The sequence below is a fragment of the Eulemur rufifrons genome, chromosome 28 (assembly GCF_041146395.1).
Source record: "Eulemur rufifrons isolate Redbay chromosome 28, OSU_ERuf_1, whole genome shotgun sequence".
Taxonomy (NCBI): Eukaryota; Metazoa; Chordata; class Mammalia; order Primates; family Lemuridae; genus Eulemur; species Eulemur rufifrons.
In genome coordinates, this window is record NC_091010.1 from 2238644 (window position 1) to 2265379 (window position 26736).

The 26736-nt window shown below is 34.4% G+C and overlaps 1 protein-coding gene across 1 annotated transcript in view; it reads right to left on the bottom strand.

Annotated features, from left to right (window-relative positions):
• The window catches only part of LOC138376518 (zinc finger protein 33B), a 48138-nt gene that overhangs the window by 11095 nt on the left and 10307 nt on the right, over nucleotides 1–26736 (bottom strand). The window contains exons 3-4 of the mRNA XM_069460907.1: nucleotides 23877–24021; nucleotides 23511–23606 (exon numbers count right to left, since the gene is read on the bottom strand). Coding sequence (XP_069317008.1) covers nucleotides 23511–23606; nucleotides 23877–24021 — 241 coding nt within the window. The remainder of the gene's footprint in view (nucleotides 1–23510; nucleotides 23607–23876; nucleotides 24022–26736) is intronic.

The following is a 26736-nucleotide window of genomic DNA, read 5'->3' on the forward strand; positions in this document are numbered from 1 at the left end:
CCCGAGCAACAGAGTGAGACTCTGTCTCAACCAAAAAAAAAAAAAAATCAACTTGTAATTATTACTTCGTATAATTTGTTTCAGATTTTTAGATTTTTTTCAAATTTTGGAACATCTGCATTATACTTAATAGTTAAGTGTCCCAGGGCTGGAAATCCAAAATCTGAAATGCTCCAAAGAGCATTTCCTTACAGCATCATGTTGGACTCAAACAATTTTGGATTTTAGAGCATTTCAGATTTTCAGATTTGGGGTATGCAACCTGTCTAACAATGCATTATTGGGATTTAAACATATATAGTTGTTATATGTATTTTGTATCATAAATGGAGAAGAACTAGAGTTATACAAGTAACGGTTCTGTATCTCACTGGAGTTAAGGTACTATAAATCTGAAGTAGATTCTGATAAGGTATGATTTACTAGGTAAGTTCTAAGGCAACCACTAGTTAAATAATTTTTTAAAATGCGAACAATCATTAAAGGAATTTAAATGTTATACTATAATATATCCATGTCATGAAAAAAGCAGAAAACAATATAGAAAATCAAAAAAACATGAAAAAAACAAAAACTAAAATGTCATATTTAAATCCAACTACAGATGTTTCTCAACTTACCCATCACACACTCATCGCAAGTTGAAAATACCATAAGTTAAAATGAATTTAATACCCCCAATAAACCCATTGTAAAGTTGAAATATTCTAAGTCAAATCATCGTAAGTCCAGATGCTTTTTCCACATAAAAGGGGGCTACAGCCTAATAAATACACTATAAAGTCGAAAAAATCATAAGTTGAGCCCATTGTAAGTCCAGATGCTCCTCAACTTCCAGTGGGATTACATCCTAATAAACTCACTGTTGTAAGTCAAGGACTGTCTATCGATTATAACAGAAAAATAGAAATGTATTTAAAAGTCCAATAGAAAGGCAGCAATTCTCAGATTGTACAAAATGTGAAAATCCAAACACACGTATGCAAGAGATCTACTTTAGATTCAAAGATACAAATACACTGAAAATTAAAAAACAGAATAAGATTTATCCAGCATATGGAATTCGTTAGGCTGGAGTAGCTATCCTAATATCATACAAAATACACCTTAATAGAAAAACTGTTACTAAAGGTAAAGAAGGACATTTTATAATGATAAAAAGGCAATCAATAAAAAGACATAACAATTCTAAGCATATGTGTCACTAAAAACAGAGCTTCAAAGTACATGAAGCAAAAACTGACAGAATTGAAAGGAAAAATACACAAGTCAACAACAATTGGAGACTTTAACACCCCACTTTCAGTAACAGATAAAATGATCAAAATATAAATAAGGAAACAGACGATATGAATGATAACATAAGCAACCAGATCTAACAGACAGACAGAACATCTCACTTTAAAATGGAAAGACATTCTTCAAAAGTGCACATGAAATACTCCCTTCCTCAGGATAGATTTAAAAGGATTCCCTGACCACAGCAGAAAGAAATCACAAATCAATAACACAAAGGATTTCTGAAAATTCACAAACAGGCACAAATTAAATAACTTATTCCTAAGTAAAAAAAAAAAAAAAAAAGTCAAAGAAGCAACAAGGAAAATTAGAAAAATACCGAGATAAGTAAAAATGAAGATGTAACATACCAAAACTTATGGGACACGGGTAAAGCATAGAGAAAAATTTTCAGCTGTAAATAACCACATTAAAAAAGATCTCAAATCAATAAACTAACCTTCAAACACTAGATAAGAAAAGCAATACAAACCCAAAACAAGCAGAAGGAAAGGAAACAAGAAAAATTAAAAATTAATGGAAGAGAGAATGGAAAAACTATAGCTGTTTCTTGGGGGAAGAAAATCAACAAAATTGACAAACCTCTAGCTGAACTGATTTTGGGAAACAAAAGATTCAAATTACTAAAATTAGGGATAAAAGATATCACTAGTATTTGCACAGAAATAAAAAGAATTATAAGAGAATACTATGAACTATATATGCCAACAAATTATACAACTTCAATGAAATGGAAAAATCCCTATGGTAACAAAAACTAATGAAACCAACTCAAGAAAAAACAAAAATCTAAAAAGTCTTATAACAAGTAAAAAGACTGAATTAGTAGTTTTAAAACTTCTCATAAAAAAAAAAAAAAAAAGCACGCTAAGGTCTAGATGGCTTCACTGGTGAATTTTCCCAAACATTTAAAAATATATCAATTACTCAAAAAAAGGGAGGGAGGGAGAGAGGGATGAACGAAAAGAAAAACAAAGAAAGAAAGGAAAGGAAAGAAAGAAAAAGGAAGGAAGGAAGGAAAGAAAGAAAGAAAGAAAGAAAGAAAGAAAGAAAGAAAGAAAGAAAGAAAGAAAGAAAGAAAAGGGAAGGAAGGAAGGAAGGACGGACGGACGGACAAAAGAGTTGCCCAAAGACAGTAACTCTTTGTAGCAAAGAAAATCTTTTGTTATGACCCAAATGAAGTATAAAATCTGCACCGAATCAGTATTATCAGTTGATTCATCCAAAGCCATTGAATAATATATATTTTCCTTTTGAAGTATTGCATGAAGTTGTTCTGTTCAGTTGAAGGCTAATTCATGCTGCTGATCAGTTACGGTTCTCCTTGAAAGAGGCAGTCTTTGTACTTTAAAACATTATCAGGGTCTAAGGATCCCACAACTTCAACAATACATTCTTTCACAATTTCTACATCACTGAATGGCTTCCCTTTTTTCCTAAAGTATATAAGCAACTTTATAAGTTTCTTCAGTGGCATTATTCCCAGGTCTTATTGCTGCTTCAAAGAACTGTCTTTGTTTTTGCTTTTCATCTTTTAATTTCTGCAATACAACCTTTCATGCCTCTCCCTCTAATTTAAAATATTTGTGGTCCTTATGAGTGTCATAATGCTGATGAGCACTGAATTTCTTTAATGTTGATATTGCAGTATCACAAAGTAAGCAAATCATCTTATCATTAGCAGAAACAAGATAATATTGCAATTCCCAATCCTTATTAAAAAATGTTTTCTTCAGCGTTCTCTTGGTCTTCTTTGACATGATGGGCTGTTAAGCAGACAGTCCAGTATTTTAAAAATACTGTCGAGCTGTGCAACTATTCCACTTCAGACAAAAACACAGGGCACCACTGTCAAAACCTGGTAACAGACTGGCATACTTGACCTCCATAAACTTTCACCAACCAGCCTCATGCGATAAGTGTGCCAGTCAGGCAGAGGAAGTTAGAACTAAATCATGAGTGTAGCAGCTGTCAATTTAGCCCTTATGGCTTACTAATGTTCTAATTGTGCCAGTCAATCTGGGAGGATTATTTCGTTAAAACTTATTCTTTGGTATTCTAAATATGTTCATTTTAAAAATAAAAATATAAAAGACAAATAAAAATGTATTCATAACAATAAAAGAATTTGTTCTGTATAATTTGGATTCATTCAAAAAACCATACTTAAGGACCTAGAAAGCCACAGGTTCTTCACCCCTGCTATAGACCAATGTGACATGAACACAGACCTATGAATCCTCAACAAAATACTAGCAAATTTTGTCCAGTAACATAAAAAGGATTATATGCCATGACCAAGTGGGATCTATCCTGGTAATGGAAAGTTGATTTATCATTTGAAAATCAATTAATATAATACCCTATATAGTAGAAAAAAGACAACCACATGATCATCTCAATATACACAGAAAAAGCATTTGACACAAACACTCTTTTTTCTTGATAAAATCAGCAAATTAGAAATAGAGGTAAACTTCTCCAACCTGATAAAAGGCATCTGCAAAAAGTCCACAGATAACATCATACTAAATGATGAAAAGTGGAATGATTTTCCTGTAAGTTCAAAAAAAAAAAAAAACATAAGAAATGTACTCTTGCCACTTACACAGGACATTCTAACCAAGAAAAGTGAGGTGGGGCATGGAGAGAGAAGCATCCAGATTGGAGAAAAAGAAGTAAAACTATCTGTATTTGCAGTTGCCTGGTCTAAAATATAGAAAGTCTTAAAAATCCACCAAAACATCATTAAAACTAATAGAGTTCAACAACATTGTAGGCTACAAGTTCACTTACAATGAACAAGCCACAAATGAAATTAGGAAGATAATTCCATTCACAATAGCATCAAAAAGAATAAAATACTTACAAATAACTTTAATCACAAAGGTACAGAGCTTACCATCTAAAAACCAAAAAACAATGCTAAAAAGAAATTAAAGATAGCCTCAATAAATGGAATGGCATCACATAAAGTTCATATCATTAAGATGGCAATAACTGCCAAACTAATATCTAAATTCAATACAACCCCTACCAAAATCCCAACTGTCTTTTTGTAAAAACTAACAAACCAATCTAAAAATTCATGTGGAAATTTAAGGAACTGAAAATAATCAAAACAATCCTGTAAAAGTAGAAAATTCCCAATTTCAAAGTTAGCTACAAAACTACAATAATCAAGACAGTATGGTAATGGCATATGGATGAACATATGGAATGAAACTGAAGGGTTCATAAATAAACACATATGATATGTTCAGCTGATTTCCAACAAGGATGCCAAGACAATTCAATGGTTAAAGAACAGTGTTTTCAAATAATGATGCTGAGGTAACTGTGTATTTACATGTGAAACAATGAAAATGATTCCTTTCCTCATACCATACACAAAAATAATTGAAAATGGATCACAGATCTAAATTTAAAAGCTATTTACTTGGCCAGGTGTGGTGGCTCACACCTGTAATCTCAGAACCTTGGGAGGCAGAGGAAAGAGGATAGCTTGAGGCCAGGAGTTTGTGACCAGCCTGACAACATAGCGAGACTCCATTTCTATAAAAAATAAGAAAAACTAGTAGGATGTCGTGGCACATAACTGTAGTCCCAGCTACTTGGGAGGCTGAGGTGGGAGGAACACTTCAGCCTAGGAGTTCAAGACTGCAGTGAGCTGTGTATACCAACTTCACTGCAGCCTGGGTGACAGAGCAAGAGCTTATTTCTTAAAAAAGAAAAAAAAAAGAAGCTATTTATTTGAAGAAAATATACTAGTGAATCTTTGTCCCTTAGGATTGACAAAGCCTTCTTTAGATACAGTACCAAACATACAAGCAACAAAATAAAAAATAAATTGGACTTCATGAAATGAAAAACTCTTTTGCTACAGAACTCAAAGTCAAGGCAATAAAATCACAATCCACAAATGGGGAAAAAAATATGGCAAATAAAATACCTATAGGGACTGGTACACAGAATATGTAAAGAACTCATGCAACTCAACAATAAAAGGACAAATAACACAATGAATAATGAAAAAAGCAATTGACTTTTTTCATATTAAGCTTGTATCCTGCAACTATGCTATAATGATATATTCATTTTGGGAGTTTGTCAATTCTTTAGGATTTTCTCCTTCAACAATCATGTCTCTGAGAACAATGGGTTTTATTTCTTCCTTTTCCATCTGTATACCTTTTATTAGGTTGTTTTATTGTGTTACCTATGATTTCCAGTAAGATGCTGAATAAGAGTGGTAAGACTGTACATCCTAGCCTTATTCCTTATCTTAGGGAAAGAGCATGCAGTTTCTCACCATAAAGTATGTTTGTAGCAGGTTTTTTGTAGGTTTTTTTTAAAAATTACATTGAAGAAGTTCCCCTCTATTCCTAGTTTGCTCATTTTTTATCATGAATCAGTATTAGATTTTGTTAGATGCTTCTTCTGCATCAGCTAATATATGATTTTTCTTCTTTAAGCTATTTGATGTGGTGGATTAATTAATTGATTTTCAAATGTTGAACCAGTCTTGCATACCTGAAATAAATGCCAGTCGGTCATAATGTCTAATTCTTTTTTATACATTGTTGGATTCTATTTGGATTTTTGCGTCTATGATCATGAGATATATTTGTCTGTGGGTTTTTGTTTTTTTTTCTTGTAAGGTCTTCATCTGCTTTTGGGATGAGAGAAATAATGGCCTTAAAGAGTTAGAAAGGTTTCCTCTGCATCTCTTTTGTGAAAGACATTGTAGAGAACCGGTTTATTTCCTCCTTAAATGTTGAGTAGGAAACACCAGTGAAACCAAGAAAGCCTGATAATTTTTTTTTTGAAAGCTTTAATGATTCAATTTCTTTTACAGATATTTCCCTATTTGAATAATCTATTTCTCCTGTGTTAAATCTTAGTAGTCTGCATATTTCAAGGAATTACCCATTTCACCTAAGTTAGGGGTGGGGAAAACCAGGAATGAACACAGACTGTACCAAAAGAAGCTACCTATATTACAAAGGCACACAATGACATCATTGAAGGACACCATTCAATGTACGAGGAAGTGCTTATCTAAATAACATTGAAAATAGCGATTGTGAGACAAAAGGCAAATGTGCAGACAAGTACTGTACTTTAGTTGATAAAATTATAAAATTTCCCACATGGGTATGATTAATAATTCTGACAGTGCTATACACGTATACAGAGAAAGAACAATTAAAGTAAATGGATGATGGATGGTTGGAGCCAGATTTCTTACTAATGGGTGTGGTCATTTACAGATGAGCAAGGAAAGGAAGGAAGCTAGAATGATCCATGTGGTAATGAACTAGAGTTGAAGACATAAGTATAAATGCATGTGTAGCTTAATACAGATACAGATGGTTACATACAGAAAAACTTACATGTATTTACAGGGGTTAGTATACACATGTGTATTTTCCTGCTCTGTCAATTGAGAGGACAGACACCCTATGGTGTCACTGTGGCCTTCCTCCCAAAAACCCATAATCCTAGTCTTATCTTGAGAAAAACATCAGACAAATTCCAGTAAGTGGAATTTATATATACTCTCACCAGGACTCCTCCAAACTGCCAACTTCATCCAAAACAAGGAATGTCTGGGAAACTACCATAGCCAAGAGGAGCCTAAAGAGACATGACAACTAAATGTAATATGGTACCCTGGAACAAAGAAGGATATTTAGGTGAAAATTAACAAAATCTAAATAAAACTATGGATTTAAGTCAACAATAATGTATCAATACTGGTTCAATAACTGTCAAAAATGTACCATACTAAAATGTTAATAATGGGAGAAACAGTGTAGGGTACATGGTAATTCTTTCTACTATCTTCTCTATTTTTCTGTAAGTCATGAAATAAAGTGAACTTTTTAAATAAGCAAAGAAGATATATAAGTACCCAATGAGCACATAAAAAGATGTTCAGCATCATTAACCATTAGGGAAATGCAAGTAAAAACCACAATGATGTATCACTTTACAACTACTGGATTTGTATAATCAAAAAGACAGATAATAAAAAGTATTGGCAAAGACTTGGAGAAATTAGAAAACTCATGCATTGCTGGTGGGAATGTACCCACTTACTCCAGCTGCTACAGAAAAGAATCTGGCAGTTCCCCAGAAGGTTAAACAGAGGCACCCCATAACCCAGCAATCTACTTCTAGGTATATATCAAAATAACTGAAAATACATGTCCATGAGAAAACTTGTACACAAACAATCATAGCAGAATTATTCATAGTCACCAAAAAGTGGGGAAAAATGCAAATGTCCACCAACTGACAAATGGGACAAATAAAATGTGGTATTTCCATAGAACATAATTTATATGGCCATAAAAACAAGTGAAATATTGATACAACACGGATGAACCTTGAAAACATTACGCTAAGTGAAAGAAGCCAGCAGAAAAGGTCACATGATTCTATTTATATGAATCATCCAGATTAGGCAATTCCATACAGACAGAAAATTGATCAGTGGTTGCCAAGGATTATGGGGAAAGGAAAATTGAAAGTAACTGTTAATGGATACTGGGTTTGTTTTAGGGGTGAAAATGTTCTTAAAAAAACACTGTAGTGATGGTTGTACAATTCTGCAACACACTAATAATGATTAAATTATACATGTTAAATTTGTGAAATGTACAGTATGTGAATTCTCTCTCCATAAAACTGTCGTGAAAATTGTTTACCATATACCTGTTCGATGGGGTATAGTAAATGACCTACAACTCATATTAAGCATTGTTCTTACAGCCAACCACCTGGCTAAACTAACATTAATTTAAATCACTTCTGTGTAGATTATTTACTTTTGTTTGTATAGATCACAAATCGTCTTTAAAAAAATCACAATTTGGCTTCACAATCTTTATGTTTTATTATTTTTTCTTGTCTGTGTAATGGACAGACTAACCTCTATGATATTTATTAAGATTGGCAATACTGAAGAACTATCTCTCTCATTTGGAAGATATGCTCTAATTTTTCAACAAATACTGAATGATATGTTTTCCCCATGCTTTTGACCCTTATTAAAGATTAAGAAGTAGCACTATTTCTGGCTTGGTAAACAATTCACAAAACATTTTATTTGGAGATAATTTTTTGATTGACATGCAAAGATCCTGAATATCTCCCCAGTTTTACCCAATGGTAACATCCTGCATAACTACAGTTCAGTATCAGCCAAGAACTGACACAGACTCAATCAATCTTATACTGATTTCACAAGTTTTACATGCATTAGTTGTGTGGATTTACCATATGTACAGATTTGCATGAAAACCACAACAGTGGAGATAAGAATAGTCCCATCACAAGGATCCCACAAGCTCCCCTTTCCTAACCAGAGCCATCTCCCACCTTCCCTGCCTTCCTGACACTGGTGACCACTAATTTGTTCTCCATCTCTATGTTGTCATTTCAAGAATGTTATACAAATAAAACCATAAAGTATTATAATAAATAGCTTAACTCCATTTTTGATATTTGGCTGCTAATAGAGTTCAAATCCCACCCCTCTATCTCCACTCCTACCCAACATTTAGGCAAACCAATAATAATGCCTAGGTGCTTCCTCTCCCTTGGTGCTAGAAGGAAAATCAAACCACACAAATTCCATGCTTCTTGTGTGGACTCACCCCAGCCCAAACCCCTAATGACCAAAAAAGCAAGCCATTTTTCTGCCTTCTTTCTCAAACCATTTTCAGACCTGCTTGGGATCCTTCTCTGCCTGTACCTAGGAATAAATGCTTTTTATACTCTAGACACATGTCGATCATTATCAGTATCCACAGCTAAACCAAATTTGGGGGGGAAGGAGTCAATCCCAGCTCTTGAGGAGACCAAAAGAAATATGTAAATTTTTATATATATATTTTTTTTAATTCAGCTTAATCTCTTGAGATTCATCCAAGTTGCTGCACGTATTGACAGTTCATTCCATTATAAGTAACATTTCATGATATGGATATATCAGTTTAACTACTTGCTCATTCAAGAACATCTGAATTGTTTCAGCTTTGGGCTATTAACTATAAAACCACTATGAAGGCCAGGCACGGTGGCTCACACCTGTAATCCTAGCACTCTGGGAGGCCGAGGCAGGTGGATCATTTGAGCTCAGGAGTTCGAGACCAGCCTGAGCAAGAACGAGACCCCGTCTCTACTAGAAATAGAAAGAAATTAGCTGGACAACTAAAAATATATATAGAAAAAATTAGCCAGGCATGGTGGCGCATGCCTGTAGTCCCAGCTACTTGGGAGGCTGAAGCAGAAGGATCGCTTGAACCCAGGAGTTTGAGGTTGCTGTGAGCGAGGCTGACGCCACGGCACTCTAGCCCCGGCAACAGAGTGAGACTCTGTTTCAAAAACAAAACAAAACAAAACAAAACCCAAACACAACACCACTATGAAATTCATGTACCTGTTTTTGATGAAATATAAATTTCCTTTATTTCTTTAAATAAATTTTCATTTCTCAAGCATAAATAAATGCCTAACAGTACAACTAGTGGGTCATATGCTAAGTTTGTATTTAGTTTTAAAAGGAATTAACACACACACACACACACACAAAAAGGAATTGACAAACCATTTTCCAGAATGACTGTACTATTTTATAATGCCATCAAAAATGTACGAACAATCCACTTTCTCCACATCCTCACCAGCACTTGTACTATCATGTTTATCACGTATTATCACATTTATAAGGCATGTCTGCTAGCAACGAATTCTCTGTATATTTATTTTGTTGTACTTATTGAAAGACAATTTTGCTGGACATAAGATTCTTGGTAAAGTTTTCATTCAGCTGTATGAATTCTGATCTCCATTGTCATCAGTGAGAACTCAGTGTTACTCTTATTTTGATAATACAAGTAAGTGCATGATGAAAATATTTTCATTATGATGTGTCTGGGTGTAAGTCTCTTTACATTTATCCTCCTATGAGTTTGCTGAGCTTCCTGGATGGGTAGATTGGTGTTCAACAAATTTTAGATGTTTCAAGAGATTTCTTCAAATAGTTTTTCTTTCCCTTTGTCTTCCTCAATCTTGTACACCCACTGTGCCTATGCTGGTGTACCTAATGACACTTTGTATTTCTCTAAGGTTTTGTTCATTTTTCTTCATTACTTTACTGGCTCTTCTTCAAACTGCACAATCTACATTGATCTGCACCTGATTACTGATTATCCTGCCAACTCAAATTTACTATTCATCTTAATTAAATGTTTCATTTTGGTTACTGTACTTTTCTACTGCAGTATTTCCATTTGATTCTTTTTTACATTTTCTACATCTTTACTAAAATTTCTATTTTATTAATTATTATTATAGCTTCCTTTAATCTTTTAAACATCACTTCCTTTAGTACTTTAAAAATGTCTATAGCAGTTGCTTTTGAGATGTACTAAATCCAACTTCTGAGTCCATGCACAGGCAGTTACTAATGCCATGCTACTGTCCTGTTTCCTTGCCCATCTCAAAATTATCTTTGCTGTGGAACAATGGACAACAGGTCCACTCAGTTAACATTGTTGAGTGACATCACCAAGTGGTGGAGTAGGTGATTCCAAACTTAACTCCCCACAGAAACATCAAAAAACGAAGAGAAACTATAAAAACCAACTTAGTACTCTGGAAAATAATCAAAAATTGTCAGTAACCAAGTGAATGCTAAATCAAGAAAAAGACAACTTCAAGATGGTACGAAAGTTTTCTGTCATTTTTACTTATACAAGGGATCCTGGATAAGATTAACAGCTGAGGCCGGGCGCTGTGGCTCACGCCTGTAATCCTAGCACTCTGGGAGGCCGAGGTGGGCGGATCGTTTGAGCTCAGGAGTTGGAGACCAGCCTGAGCAAGAGCGAGACCCCATCTCTACTAAAAATAGAAAGAAATTATATGGACAGCTAAAAATATATATAGAAAAAATTAGCCGGGCATAGTGGTGCATGCCTGTAGTCCCAGCTACTTGGGAGGCTGAGGCAGCAGGATCGCTTGAGCCCAGGAGTTTGAGGTTGCTGTGAGCTAGGCTGACGCCACGGCACTCACTCTAGCCTGGGCAACAGAGTGAGACTCTGTCTCAAAAAAAAAAAAAAAAGATTAACAACTGATTTCTCATCAGAAATCAAATGAAGGCCAGGAGACAGTGGGGTAGCATATTTAAATTGCTGAAAGAAAACAATCATCATCAGAGAATTCTGTCCCTGGTAAAACTGTCCTTAAAATGGAAGAAAAATGAAGACATTCCCAGATTAACAAATGCTAAGTGAATTTGTTACTACTAGACCTGCCATGTAAGAAACGGTAACAGGTATCCTTCAGAATGAAATCAACGAACACTAGACTCAAATCCAGATGAATAAATAAAGATCTCCAATAATGTTAACTGCATAATATAACTCAAAAAACAAATGGATAAAAACTAAATATAAATTGACATTACTGGGCACACAATGTATAGAGATGTAATTTGTGATAATGACAACATAAAGGGGAGAGGGATGCTGTGTAGAAGTAAGAGTTTTCATATGCTATTGAAGTTAAGGTGGAATCAATTTGAACTAGATTGTTCCAAATTCAGGATGCTAAAAATGTAATCCCCAAAGACAATATCTAAAAAGTATACACAAAAGGAAGTGAGAAGACAATCAAAATGACTCACTACAAAAATCAACTGAACACCAAAAAAGGCAGTAATAAAGGAAATATGGGACCAAAAAAAAGGTATAAGACATACAGAAAACAAATAATATGGCCGAAGTGCTTCCTTATCAGCAATTACTTTAAATGTGAATGGACTGAACTCTCCAATCAGAAGATAGAGGCTGGAAGAATGGATATAAAAACATTACCCAACTACATGTTGTCTACAACAGCTTTACTTTAGATCAAAAAATACAAATAAGCTAAAACTGAAAGGTTGATAAAAAATATTCCATGCAAATATTAAACAAAAGAGAGCTGAGGTACTATACTAATCTCACACAAAACAGATTAGGTCATGAACTGTCACAAGAGAAAAAGAAGGACTTATATATGGATAAAGGGATCGATTTATCAATAAGATATAAAAATTATAAATACATATGGACCAGAGCCCCAAGATATGTAAGGCAAACACTGACAGAATTCAAGGAAGAAACAGTTGTACAGTTTTAGTTTTTGACTGCAGTACACCACTTAAAATAATGGACAGAATATCTAGACAGAAGATCTACAAAGAAAGAGAGAGCTTGAATAACACCATAAATCAATTGTACCCAACAGACATATATAGTACACTCTACCCAACAAAACAATATACCTTCCTCTAATATGCACATAAAACATTCTCCAGGATAAACCACAAGTTTCAATAAATTTGAAACCACTGAAACTGTACAAAAATATCTTTTCAAACCATGATGGAACAAAGTTAGAAATCAATAAGGAGAACTAGAACATTCACAAACACCGTAGAAATTAAACAACCAACAGGTCAAAGAATAAACATAAAAGAAATTAGAAAATACTTAGGGATGATTAAAAAGGGAAACACAATATGCCAAAACTTATGGGATGCAGTGATAGCAGGGCTCAGAGGAAAATTTATAGCTGTAAATGCCTACACTAAAACAGAAGAACTCAAATCAATAACCTAACTTTACACCTTGCATAACTAGAAAAAGAGAAAACTAAGCCCAAAGCTAGCAGAAGAAATGAAATGATAAAGATTAGAACTAGAGATAGAAAGAAAATAATGAAGACTAAAATAGAGAACAGAAAAATAGAACTAAACAAAACCAAAAGATGATTCATTGAAAAGATCAGCAAAATCTTTAGATCAGACAAATCTTTAGCTAGACCAATAAACAAAAAAGGAGAAATGACATAAATAACTAAAATGAGAAATAGAAATGCAGACATGATTTAGCAACCTTAAAGAAATAAAAAAGATTAGAAGAGAATACCATGAACAACCATAGGTTAAAAAATTAGATAAACTAGATGAAATGTGCTAATTTCTAGACACACAGAAATTCCCTAAACTGACTCAGGAAAAAATAAAAAATCCCAAAATATCTATAATGAGACATTGAACCAATCATAGAAAACTGCCCACCAGAAAAACTCAAGGAGGAGATAATTCCATAATTCTACCAAATATTAAAAAAAAAATTAATACCAATCCTTCTCAACCTCTTCCAAAAATAGAAGGGGAGCGAAGACTTGCTATTTAAGTCTAAGAGGCCAGCATTATTACCCTGATATAACAGCCAGATGAAGACATGACAAAAAAAAAAAATAATTACAGGCCAATATGGATGCAAAACTACACACACGCAGGTGCGTATATGCATGTGCACATGCACATGTGTGCACACCCACACACACACACAAATACCACCAAAATTTATGAACAGTATGTTGAAAGGATTATACACCATGACCAAGTGGAACTTACAAAATGCTAGTGCGGTTTAAACATAAGAAAATCAACATAATACACTACATTAATAAAATAAATCATCTCAATTGATGCAAAAAAGGCAAAACCCCAACCACCTTTCATGAGATAAGCATACTCAGAAAACAAAGAATAGAACCTTCTCAACACCATAAAGATATGGAAAATTCACAGCTTACATCATACTCGTCGGTGAAAGCTTTTCTCCTAACATCAGGAACAAGACATGGATACCAACTTTCACCAGTACTATTCAACATTGTATTAATAGTATAAGTTCAAGCAATTAAACAAGAAATAAAGCCATCAACAGGAAAGGAAGAAGTAAAACTACATCTACTCACACATAACGTAATCTTAAATAAAGATCATGAAGAATCTACAAGAAAGACACCACAGCTAATAAACAAATTCAGCAAAGTTGTAGTGTGCAAGATCAACACACAAAGGTCAGCTATGTTTCTACACACCTGCAAAGAACAATATGAAGAGGAAATAAAGAAATCAATTCTATTTATAGTAGTGTCTGAAAGAATAAAATATCTAGAAATAAATTTAACTAAGAAGGTACAAGACTTGTACACTGAAAACTACAAAACACTGCTAACAGATATTAAAGAAGGCATAAACAAATGAAACAATCTGATGTTCACAGTTTGAAAGATTTCAGATTGTTACAATGGCAATGTCATCCAAAATGATACAGTTCAACACAATCCCTATCAAAATTCAGTCAGAATTTTTACAGAAATGAAAAGCGGATCCTCAAAATCACATGGAATTATAAAGGACCTATTAAATAGCCCAAACAATTTTAAAAAAGAACAGAGAGAACTCACAATTTCCAATTTCAAAACTTACTAGAAAGCTACAGCACTCAAAACAGTGTGGTCATGCATACACACAGACATAGACAAATGAAATATAACTGAGAGTCAAAAAATACACCATCTATGGTCGATTGACTTTGGACAATGATGCCAACACTATAAACTGGAGGAAAGAAAAGTCTCTTCAACAAATGATGCTGTGTCAACTGGATTTCCACAAGAAAAGAATGAAGTTATAACCCTACTTTAAACCACATCAAAAATTAATATGGATCAGGCCAGGCGCGGTGGCTCATGCCTGTAATCCTAGCACTCTGGGAGGCCGAGGTGGGTGGATCGTTTGAGCTCAGGAGTTCGAGACCAGCCTGAGCAAGAGCGAGACCCCATCTCTACTAAAAATAGAAAGAAATTATATGGACAGCTAAAAATATACATAGAAAAAATTAGCCGGGCATGGTGGCACATGCCTGTAGTCCCAGCTGCTCGGGAGGCTGAGGCAGTAGGATCGCTTGAGCCCAGGAGTTTGAGGTTGCTGTGAGCTAGGCTGACGCCACGGCACTCACTCTAGCCTGGGCAACAGAGTGAGACTCTGTCTCAAAAAAATAAAAAAATAAAAAAATAAAAAATAAATAAAATAAAATTAATATGGATCAACAACCTAAATTTAACAGTTAAAACAATAAAATGATTAGAAGAAACCATAAGGAAAACCTTGGACTTCACAATGGATTCTTAGATATGACATGAAATGCAAGAGCAACAAAAGAAAAAATAGGTAAATTAAAAATAGTGCAGGAGTTCCTCAAAAAGCTAAAATGCCACTCCTGGGTATATAACCAAAAGAACTGAAAACACGGACTTTAACAGATAATTATTTGCCAATGTTCAACGCAGCATTATTCACGATAGCTAAAAGGTGTACAACCCAAGTGTACATCAACAGATGAAGGAATAAACAAAATGCAATACACACAAACAATGGAATATTATTCTGCCAGGAAAGAAAAAAGTTCCTATACTTGTTATAATACAGATGAACCTTGAAAATATTGTGCTAAGATAAAGTAGACACAAAAGGACAAATACTGCTATAATTCCACTGATATGAAATATTTATAATCAAATTTATATAGACAGAAAGTAGATTAGCAGTTACTATGGGAAGGTAGGAGGAAGGAATGAGTAGTTACTGCTTAAAGGTTATAGAGTTTCTGACTGGAGTGATGAAAATGTTTTGGAAATAGTGATGACTGCACAACCATTTTAAAATGTTAAAATAGGGCCAGGCATGGTGGCTCACACCTGTAATCCTACCACTCTGGGAGGCTGAGGTGGGAGGGTCATTTGAGCACAGGAGTTTGAGACCAGCCTAAGCAACAGTGAGATCCCATCTCTACAAATAGTAGAAAAATTAGCCAGGCGTAATGGCACACGCCTATAGTCCCAGCTACTCGGGAGGCTGAGGCAGGAGGATCACTTGAGTCCCGGAGTTTAAGGTGGCAGTGAGCTACAATGATACCACTAGCCAGGGTAACAGAGACTCTGTCTCCAAAAAATAAAAATAAATAAATAAATGGTAAAAATGGCAAATTTCATGTTATGTATAATTGTCATAATAAAAAAAGGATACTGTCAAAATGCCCCAGCATCATTTGTTGAATTCCTGCACTGAATTTCTTTTGCATTTTTGTCAAAAATCAGTTTGGCATATGTCTTAGTTCAGGCTGCCAGGACAAAATACCACAGACTGAGTGCCTTAAACAACAAATTTATTTTCTTACTGTTTTGGAGGCCAGAAGTCTGAGATCAAGATACCAGCACAGTTAGGTCCTGGTGAAGGCCCTCTTTCTGGGTTGCAGACAGCCATTGTGTTCTCATGAGGACATGGACACAGAGCAATCTCCCTCTCTTCCTCTTCCTATAAGGCCACTAATCCCAACATAAGAGCCCCACTCGCATGACCTAATCTAACTCTCATTCCTCCCAAAATCTCTATCTCCAAATATTATCACATTGGAGGTGAGGGCTCCAACTTAGTTTTAGGACACACATTCAGTCTATAATTTCTCGGTTTTCTATTCTTTTCCATTGTTCCATGTGAACACTGCATTAATGTGTATATTCCACCAATACCATGTTCCCTTGATTAATGTATCTATATACAGTAGTACCCTCTTATCTGGGGGGATCCATTCTACTACAACCCCCAGCAGATGCGTGAAACCACGGGAAACCGTAGATAGTACCAGCCCTACAATACTATGTTTTTTCCTCTATATATACCTATGATAAAGTTAAATTTATAAATTGGGCACACTAAGAGATTAACAACAACTAATAACAAAATAGAACAATTATAACAATATGCCAGCATCACTACTCTTGTACTTTAGGGCCATTAAGTAAAATAGGGGTTACCTGAACACTAGCACTGTGATACCTTGACAGTTGATCTGATAACCAAGTGACTGATAAGCAGGTAACATATACGGCTTGGATATACTGGACAGGGAAGATTCACAATCTGGGTCGATTAACATCCCAGATGGAAAGGGGCTGGATGGTGCAAAATCTCATCATGCTACTCAGAACAGTGTGCAATTTAAAACTTATTGTTTATATCTGGAATATCCTTTTTAATGCTTTTGAACCGCAGTGACCTTGGATAACTGAAACTGCAGAAAGCAAAACCATAGATAAGGGGGGACTACCATAATCCTCCTACTTCACTACTCTCTTTTTCAAAATAGTTTCAGATATATCTAGTTCCTATGCCTATTTATACAAATTTTGGAATAAAGTTATTTAGGTCTAAAAAACCTTATTGGGATTTTGACAGGAATACCATTAGGCCTATAGATCAATTTGGAGAGAACTGACATATTTACTATGTTGATTCTTTCAATCCACAAAGTGCCCATGTGTCTTCATTTACTTAGGTAAATTTTACTTCTTTTATTTCTTTCATGAGCATTTTGCCATTTTCAGCATAAAGGTCCTATCCATATTTTAATATTTTCTTAAATTTATATACCAAAGTATTTTACTTTATACGTAATAATTAGTACGGAATAAGTGGTGTTTCCATCTGTTCTTTGTAAGTGGAGAGAAACGGATTGATTATATGTGTATTCATTTTATATCTTGAAACTTTGTGGAAATCATTCACTAGTTCTGGGAGGCTTTCTAAAATAAGATTCCTTGGCATTTTCTACACATGGAATTACTTCATCATGTGGAAATATGGATAGTTTTTTCTCCTCTCTCAGTCTGTACACATTCTATTTTTTTTTTCTTGCCTTATTGTGTTTGTTAGAAGTTACAGTACTATACTCAGTAAGAATGGTGAGAGCAAACATCTTTCACTTGTCCCCAGATCTACAGGGAATGCATTCAGTAAATATGATATTTGCTGTAGATTTTTTTGTAGATGTTCTCTTATCAAGTTAGGGAAGTTCCTCTTTATTTCTAGTTTGCAGAGTTATTATCACAGACAGATACTGAATTTTGTCACGTTTGTGTCTTCCTCCTCTATTGTCTGAACGTGTTGTGTAAAATCATCAATTCTTGTTTAAATGTTTGGTAGAATACTCTAGTGAAAACTACAATTCTCTTGAGCTAGAAGATTGCTTTGTTTAGAGCTTTTAATTTAAAATTTAATTTCTTTGATTCAAGTTATCTATGTCAGCCTTTATGACAACCTATGGACCATTCAGATTATCCGTATCACCCTGACTGACTTTTGATAGTGAGGCTCCTGAAGAATTGGTACATTTCTTCTATGTTGTGAAATTTATGAGCATAAAGTTACTGACAATATTGCCTTATTATCCTCTTAATGGATGCTGGTGTGATATTCCCTGTTTCTCTCCTGATATTGGTGATGTCTTTTTCACATTTTTGTCAATATTGCTAGGTTTATCAATTTTACTGATTTTTTTTCAAAGAACCATATGTTTCATTAGTTTTCTCTACTGTTCGCCTATTTTCATTTTCAATGATTTCTCCTCTTACCTTTATTTTCTTCCTTCTGCTTGCGGAAATTTTATTTTGCTCTTTTCTAGTTTCTTAAAATAGAAAGTTAATTACAGGTTGACACCTTTCATCTTTTCTAATGTTAGCATTTAGGGCTATAAATTTCCCTATCGGAAAATTAGCTATCTTTCACATACACTAATAAGGTGTGTCCTTATTTTCACTCAGTTCTATGCATTTTTAAAATTTCTTTTGATGCACTTCTTTGATCCATGCACTCACTATTTAGAAGTTTGTTGTTTAATTTTCAGATGAGTGGATATTTTCCTATCATCTTTCTATTACTGAATTATAATTTGATTTTATTATGGCCAGAAAACATACTCGGTATGATTTCAGTTCTTTTAAAACTGCTGAAAATCCTAAAGACTCCTCCAAAAGACCAGTCCTGGAATTGATAAAGAAATGCAGTGAAGTCTCAGGTTACAAAATTAATGTATACAAATCGGTAGCATTTCTGTACACTAATAGAAGTGTACAGAGTCACTGTACAGACTCAGAAGCTGAGAGTCAAATCAAGAACCCAATACCATTTACAATAGCTGCAAAGAAAATATCTAGGAATATACTTAACCAAAGAGGTGAAAGATCTCTACAAGGAGAATTACAAAACACTAATGAAAGAAATCACAGATGACACACATGGAAAAACTTCCCATGCTCGTGGTTTGGAAGAATCAATATTATTAAAATGTACATACTGTCCAAAGTGTTTACAGATTCAATGCAATTCCCATTGCAATACCAACATCATTTTTCACAGAACTAGAAAAAAACAATTCCAAATTTCATATGGAATCAAAAAAGAGCCCAAATAGCCAAAGTAATCCTCAGCAAAAAGAACAAATCTGTAGGCATCACATTACCAGACTTCAAATTATAACACAAGGCTATGGTAACCAAAACAGCATGATATTGGCATAAAGGTAGACAAATAGACCAATGGAACAGAATAGAGAGCCCTGAAATAAAACCATATAGCTACAACCAACTGATTTTCGACAAAGCAGACAAAAACGTACACTGGGGAAAGGATGCCCCTGATTCAACAAATGATGCTGGGAATATTGGAGAGCCACATGTAGAAGAATGAAACTAGATCCTTAGCTCTCACCATTTACAAAAATTAACAAGATGGATTAAAGACTTAAATATAAGACCTGAAACCATAAAAATCCTAGAAGAAAAGGTAGGAAAAAACTCTTCTGGACATTGGCCTAGGCAAAGAATTTATGAATAAGACTCCAAAAGCAAATACAGAAACAACAAAAATAAATAAATGAGACTTAATTAAACTAAAAAGTTTCTGCACAGCAAAGGAAAAAAATCAGCTGAATAGGCAACCTACAGAATTTGAGAAAATATTCACAAACTATACATCCAACAAAGGACTAATATACAGAGTCTAAAAAGAATTCAAACAAATCACAAGAAAAAAACAAATAGCCCCATGCAAAAGTGGGTAAAAGACAGGAACAGACTGCTTTCAAAAGAAGATATATACAAATGGCCAATGAACATATGAAAAAAACGTTAAACATCATGAATCATCAGGGAAATGCAAATTAAAACCACAATGAGATATCACCTTATCCCTGTCAAAATGGACATTATTAGAAAGTCAACAAATGACAGATATTGGTGTGGATGAGATGAAAAGAGAATGCTTACACACTGTTGGTGGGAATGTAAGCCAGTAACAACCTCTATGGAAAACAGTATGGAGATTCCTCAAAGAACTAAAAGTGTACCTACCATTCGATCCCACAGTCCCACCAGGATTTCTACCTAAAGGAAAAGAAGTCATTATATCAAAGAGACATCTGCACCTGAATGTTTACTGCATCACAATTCACAACTGCAAAGATAAGGAATCAACGTAAGTGCCCAACAACTGATAAACTGATAAAGAAAATGTGGTGTGTGTGTGTGTGTGTGTGTGTGTACGTACACACACACACACACACACACACCCATGGAGTACTACTCAGGCATAAAGAGGAATGAAATAATGTCTTCTGCCACAACTTGGATGGAACTGGAGACCATTATCCTAAGTGAAGTATCTCAAGAATGGAAAAACAAATACCATGTTCTCACTTATAACCAGGAAGTAAACAATCAGCAGATACGATTATAAAGTGATGTAACAGACACTGGAAACTAAAAAGGTGGGAGGGAGAGCAGAGGCTGAAGGATAAAACACTACCTATCGGGTACAATCTATACCACTCTGGTGACAGGTACACTGAAAGCCCTAACTTCAGCATAATACAATTCATCCACGTAATAAAAAATACTTGTACCCACTAAATAAATCTATTAAATTTTTTCAAAACTGAATTTTTAAAAATAAATAAATAATCTGTTGATGTTTGTTTATGGCCCAGGATATGGTCTATCTTTTGGAATGTTCCATGGGCACTTGAGAAAAAAGTGTATTCTATTGTTATTGGGCACTGTACTATAAATTTTGCTTCAATCCTTTTGCTTGATGTTTCGTGTACTTTGAGGTTCTTGTTTGGTGGGGACACATTTAGGATCATTGCATTTTTGCTGGATTGATCCTTTTATAATTATATAATGTTCTTCTTTTTGTCTAATAATTTTTTTTATTCTGGAGTCTACTTAATCTGCTATTAATAGGGCCATTCTTACTTTGTTTTGATTAATATTCATATGGTGTATCTTTCTGTTTTTTATCAACCTACGTTGTTAACTATGTTATGAGTTTCCTATAGATAACATTTTGAAATCATGTTTTTTGCTTTACCAACACTGCCAATTTGTATTTTAATTAGTGTATTTTGATCATTCACATTTAAGGTAAATATTGCTCTGTTAGGCTGCTATTTGTTTTCTCAGTTTCTCATTCATCTGTTCCTCTTTTCTTACTTTCCTACTGGTTACCTGAATATTTTTTTAGAGTCCATCTTGGTTTACTTATAGTGTTTCTAAGTATACCACTTTTCATAGTTTTCTTAGTAGTTGTTCTAGGTATTAAAATATACATATGTAACTTATCACAGTTACCACTGTGATAAGCATCAACATTTTACCACTTCAAGTGAAATGTATAAATGTATAAAGCTTAACTCCATTTAGGTCCCTTAACCCTCCCAACTTTTTAAATATAATTTTCTTAAGTATTCCTCTACATAGAGAGAAAATCAAATCATGTAACTTTTGCTCTAACCATCAAATATGATTTCAGAAACTCATGAGAAAAATACTCTATATATTTATCCCTATTTTTATCAACTTCCAATGTTTTTTCTTTTCTGCATTCCAAGCACTCTTGTGTTATCTCCTTTCTATTTAGAGAACTTCTTCTAGCCATTTATTAAAGGTAGGTTTGCCGGCAACATTTTCTCTTAGTTTTCCTTTCTAATAATGCCTTTAGTTCTCCTTTCATGAATATGTTTTCACAAGATACAGAATTTTTACTTGATACTTTTATTTCAGTACCTGAAAAAATGGACTACTTCCTTTGGCTCCCACAGCTTCAGATGAGAATTCCATTGTCCTTCCTTGCACAGTTTCCCTCTCGCTACTCTGAAGATCTTTAGTTTTCAGAAATTTCATTGTGTTGTGCCTTCAGCATGGATTTCTCTGGATTTCTCTTATTTGATGTTAGCTCAGATTCTTGAATGTATAGTTTTATCTTTTGCTGAATGTGGGACCTTTTCAGCCATTATTTTTTCAAATACTTTAAATACCTGTCTCCTCCCCTTCTGGTTCTTTTTTGATTGCCCCACTTTCTAAATATTGAGAGAATCAAACCTCATCTCATTACCTCCACACCTTCCAACTCTGAGCCACCATAATCACTCATCAGGAAAACTACTACAGTCCTTTAATGAGTCTCTATGCCCTCATGCCCTTTCCAATATTTTCCCTATAGAGATGAGAACAATCTCATACAAACATAAATCAGACATTGCTCATTTGCTGAAAATCTACCACTAAATCAATAATAAGATGAACTTATTTAATAAGGCTTATGATACTCTTGCCTTTGGACTCTAGCTACCTCCCTTACATCACCCTTTTCCCCTCCTCCTGTCAACCACTCCCCTTCAGCCACTGTGACTTTTTTGTTATTCCTCAAAACCGTTGGGCATATTCCTACCCAGGGCTACCAGCCTCTGTTACCCCTGCTGAAAAGAGGCAGAATCCTCACAGCTCACAGTCATTTCATTCAAATTTCTGCCCTAATGTTGAACTCATTCAGATTTCCCCTGTTCTTAAAGTAGCACACTCTATTATGGATCTAACGTTGTTGAATTTCTTTGATAGTCTTTAACACCATAGAACATTTAATACACACAAATATAAATATGAATTTATGTGCTTAGGGCTACTTGTATAAACTCATTTAAGGTTTTTTTTCTTTCTTTCTTTCTTTTTTTTTTTTTTACTACTATCTCCTCAGCTCTTAGAAAATGACTGGCATATAGCAAATACTTAAAATTCACTTATTGAGTCAAAAACTGAGTATATAAAAGAATATCTGACAACAAAAGAAATGCAGGATAATGGAGATAAGGTAGGCAACTCAATTGCTTTGAAAAACAGAGAGTAACCAAGAAAAACAATAGTAAAGATGTGGCGGGCAAAGATTGCACTATAGGCAAGTATAAGAATGGTAAATATTAAAAAAAAAATCAAAAAGGAGAACTTTTTTGTGAGAGTGGTAATTGGAGGTTTGATTTAGAAATCAATATTCTCAGTTACTTTCAAGGTTTAGGACCTCTAAAGAGATACTCTTGAAAAACGTCTCACAGGTGACAACCCCTGAATAAACTACAGGGAAATAATAAATCCCCTGATGTTAATCTGTACAGTTCACATTAACTCACCTGGGTAGCTCTGGCTTGAGGACTCTTCCCTGAGTATCCATGGTTCCTCTCCTTGCTCCAGCCTGAAGATCACCTCTGGTTTGGTAACACAATACCCTGTTAATAGAAATAATTTAGGACTTAAACAAGGCAGCCTAGACTTCATGGACACTGAAGGAGGGAGAAGCTTCTGGAGCTGCTCAGTGATGATACCACTAGAACATTTCACTGGAGAGGTGGAACATAAGGATCTTCTGGTGGTCAAAAGTGATCCATCCACACTCATTTTCTTAATCTTAAATATCATTAAACTACAGAGTGCCCATGGGCTTCATAAGCAAAAGAATGAAAAACACTATTTAGAATTACATAGTAAACAGGCCTTACCTACTGAGACCAAGTTGCTGTAGTTCTCCAGCATCACGTCCCTATACAGAGACCTCTGACTAGGGTCCAGGTGCTCCCACTCCTCCTGGGTGAAGCCCACAGTCACATCCTTAAATGACAGTGATCCCTGGAATTTCTGTTCAATCTGAAATATTCAGAATTAGGTGACATGGAAAGAGACATATGGGACTAATCCTTACCGTGATTATTGTTCACAGATTACCAAAATGGTTTACAAAATATTTGTATTGATTTATACTAATACTTTGGGAAAAAAGAGAAATCATAACAAATATTCTGCCATTGCATTAAGCTATTGATTCATGAAAAAAAATTATCAAGTCTCCACAATGTACCTGGAACAATTATACTTGTTGGAAATACTATGATTAATAAAAATCAAGGAACATACAATCTGGTAAGAAAATACATGCAGTAATATGTTACAAGTACTAAGGTGAAAGTACACACTAGACTAATATAATAAAGAAGGAGCAAAATTCGTTCTATTTTGAGCTTCACTGAGGAAATACAGCTGTTGGTTGAATTTTTACTATACTGTGTTCTTCCTAAGCACAGCACACCACACAAGCAAAGGCAGGGGGTGACCTTTAACACACTCAAGAAATCAGCAAAAGGGCAAACAGCACAGAAGATGAGAATATGGCCTAGTGCTGTCATTTAGGGAATGGGTTACAGAGTAATCTAAGGCTAACAGTCTCCAAAGTATTTGATCATTTGCCATTTTCAAGAATATTATTAAACATTACAGTGTATATTTATAAATCATAAATTGTCAATACATTTACTATGAATTTTAAATTAATTCTCACTTAGATTTAAAACTGTAGAAAGTCAGCCCAATATTTTATTTCAATACATATTCTAGGTTCTAACCTTCAATTCAGGGACAATAATAAAGATATATACAAAATGGAAAGATTTGGAGTGTACTGAAGATATCCAATTGGATCATTTTGGACATCTTCTAGGTGCATGCCTCTTTTAGGGACCACTGCTATGCAAAAGGAGAGCCAAGGAAGAGACATGAGCATATACTGAAATTATGCAACCAAATATTTATTTATAGGACTAATTCTCTTGAGAAAGGGAAGGGACAGCTAAAGGACAAACCACCACCACTTACATCAAGTACTACAGAAGAAAGTGGGGTGCAAACAGGGCACTCACAATAAGAGACAAAGCAACAAAACACAGTCACCGAGTCACTGGGCAGAAAGGAAATGTTTCCTCAGGCTATCCACAGGAACAGCTGCACAGATACCAGGGTCACAAAGCCAGCCAGGGAAATTAGGGCAAAAGAGATTGGACACAGTATTTCAGGAAGACAGGTCTTACATACACTAATTTTGAAGCATAATACTGGAGGTCAAAAATGAAAATAAAGATTTGAGAAACACTAATAACCTGGTGATGTTAGAAGCTTATCAGTGGTAAATCAGAAGGTGTCAGAGAACTTAGAAAATAATCAAGAATAGAACCTGAGGGAAAATCATGTTTTAACTGATTTGCACAGAAACAATAGCCCATGAAGACCATGAAGGAATTTTTGGAAAGGTGAAAATAAAAATAATAATGAATAGTTGTAAAAACTAAGAAATGACTATATGATCATAGCAGTAGATGCAGAAAAGCTTGATAAAAATTCTTGGCAAATTAGGAATAGAAACGAATTTCCTCAATGTGACAAAAGATGTCTACATATACCTACAGCAAATGTCATGTTTAGTGGTGAAATATGGAAAATGTTCAACTTAAAAAACAGGACTAAGATAAGGATACCTGCTGTTTCCAACTTTATTCAACATTTTCTAAAGTTCTTACAGTAATAAGGTAAAACCATTATGTACACGGAAAATTCAATAAAAGTACAGTTTTAGAAACTGGTTGCAAGTTCAATAAAGCAAATCTTAGGTATTTCTATAATAATTAAGGTAGTGTGATACAGGCATAAAGATTTTCAAATGTATAAACAGAAGAGAGAGCCCATAAACAGACCCACACCTATATGGCCACTTGATTCATAACAAGGGTGACAAGAACAATCACTTCAATAAATGGTGATAGTTTAATGAGCATTTATTGCTATCTTAAGTGTAAGCAGAAACCCTGCTTATACAGTGTATACATCTAAATTTGCAAAGTAAATTTTTAGAAAATGCTGTAAGAAATTTTTCTTCATGACTCCAAGACAGGCAAAGATTTCTTAAACAGGACACAAAATATATTAACCATACTCTATTAAAATTAATAACCTGTCTTTATCAAAAGACAAGAAAAGAATAAATGTATAACCCACAGATTGGGAGAAGATATTTAGAATACATATATCAAAGAACTCAGATCCCTACCAGAGAAAGAAATGTATCCCTAACACAGAAAGAAATTATCCCATTTATCCCTAGCATAGAAAAAAATTCTAAAATTAATAAGAAAAAAAAAGGCAGGCCATCTCAATTGCAAAACTGAGAGCAAACATTTCAATAAAAACTATGGAAGTCAGAAGACTGGGCAAAAATTTGAATAGGCAATTTCAATGAAAAACAGCTAAAAAATGCCACTAAAAAATTCTAAATCCTACAAAGATACTCTTTTAAAATAAATATATTTTCCAAATAAAGGCTGAAAAAACTGACAACAGTACAGATAGACAACAAGAAATACCGTAGTTCTTCAAGCTGAAGGAAAATGATACTCGATAAAATCCCAAAACAGGATAGAATGAAGAAAAATGAAAAGGAAATTTAATGTACCTATAGTAATGTCTTCTGGAATCTACAGCACACATAAAAGGAAAGTATATCACAACACTAGCAGAAAGCACAGTTTGAGATTAATA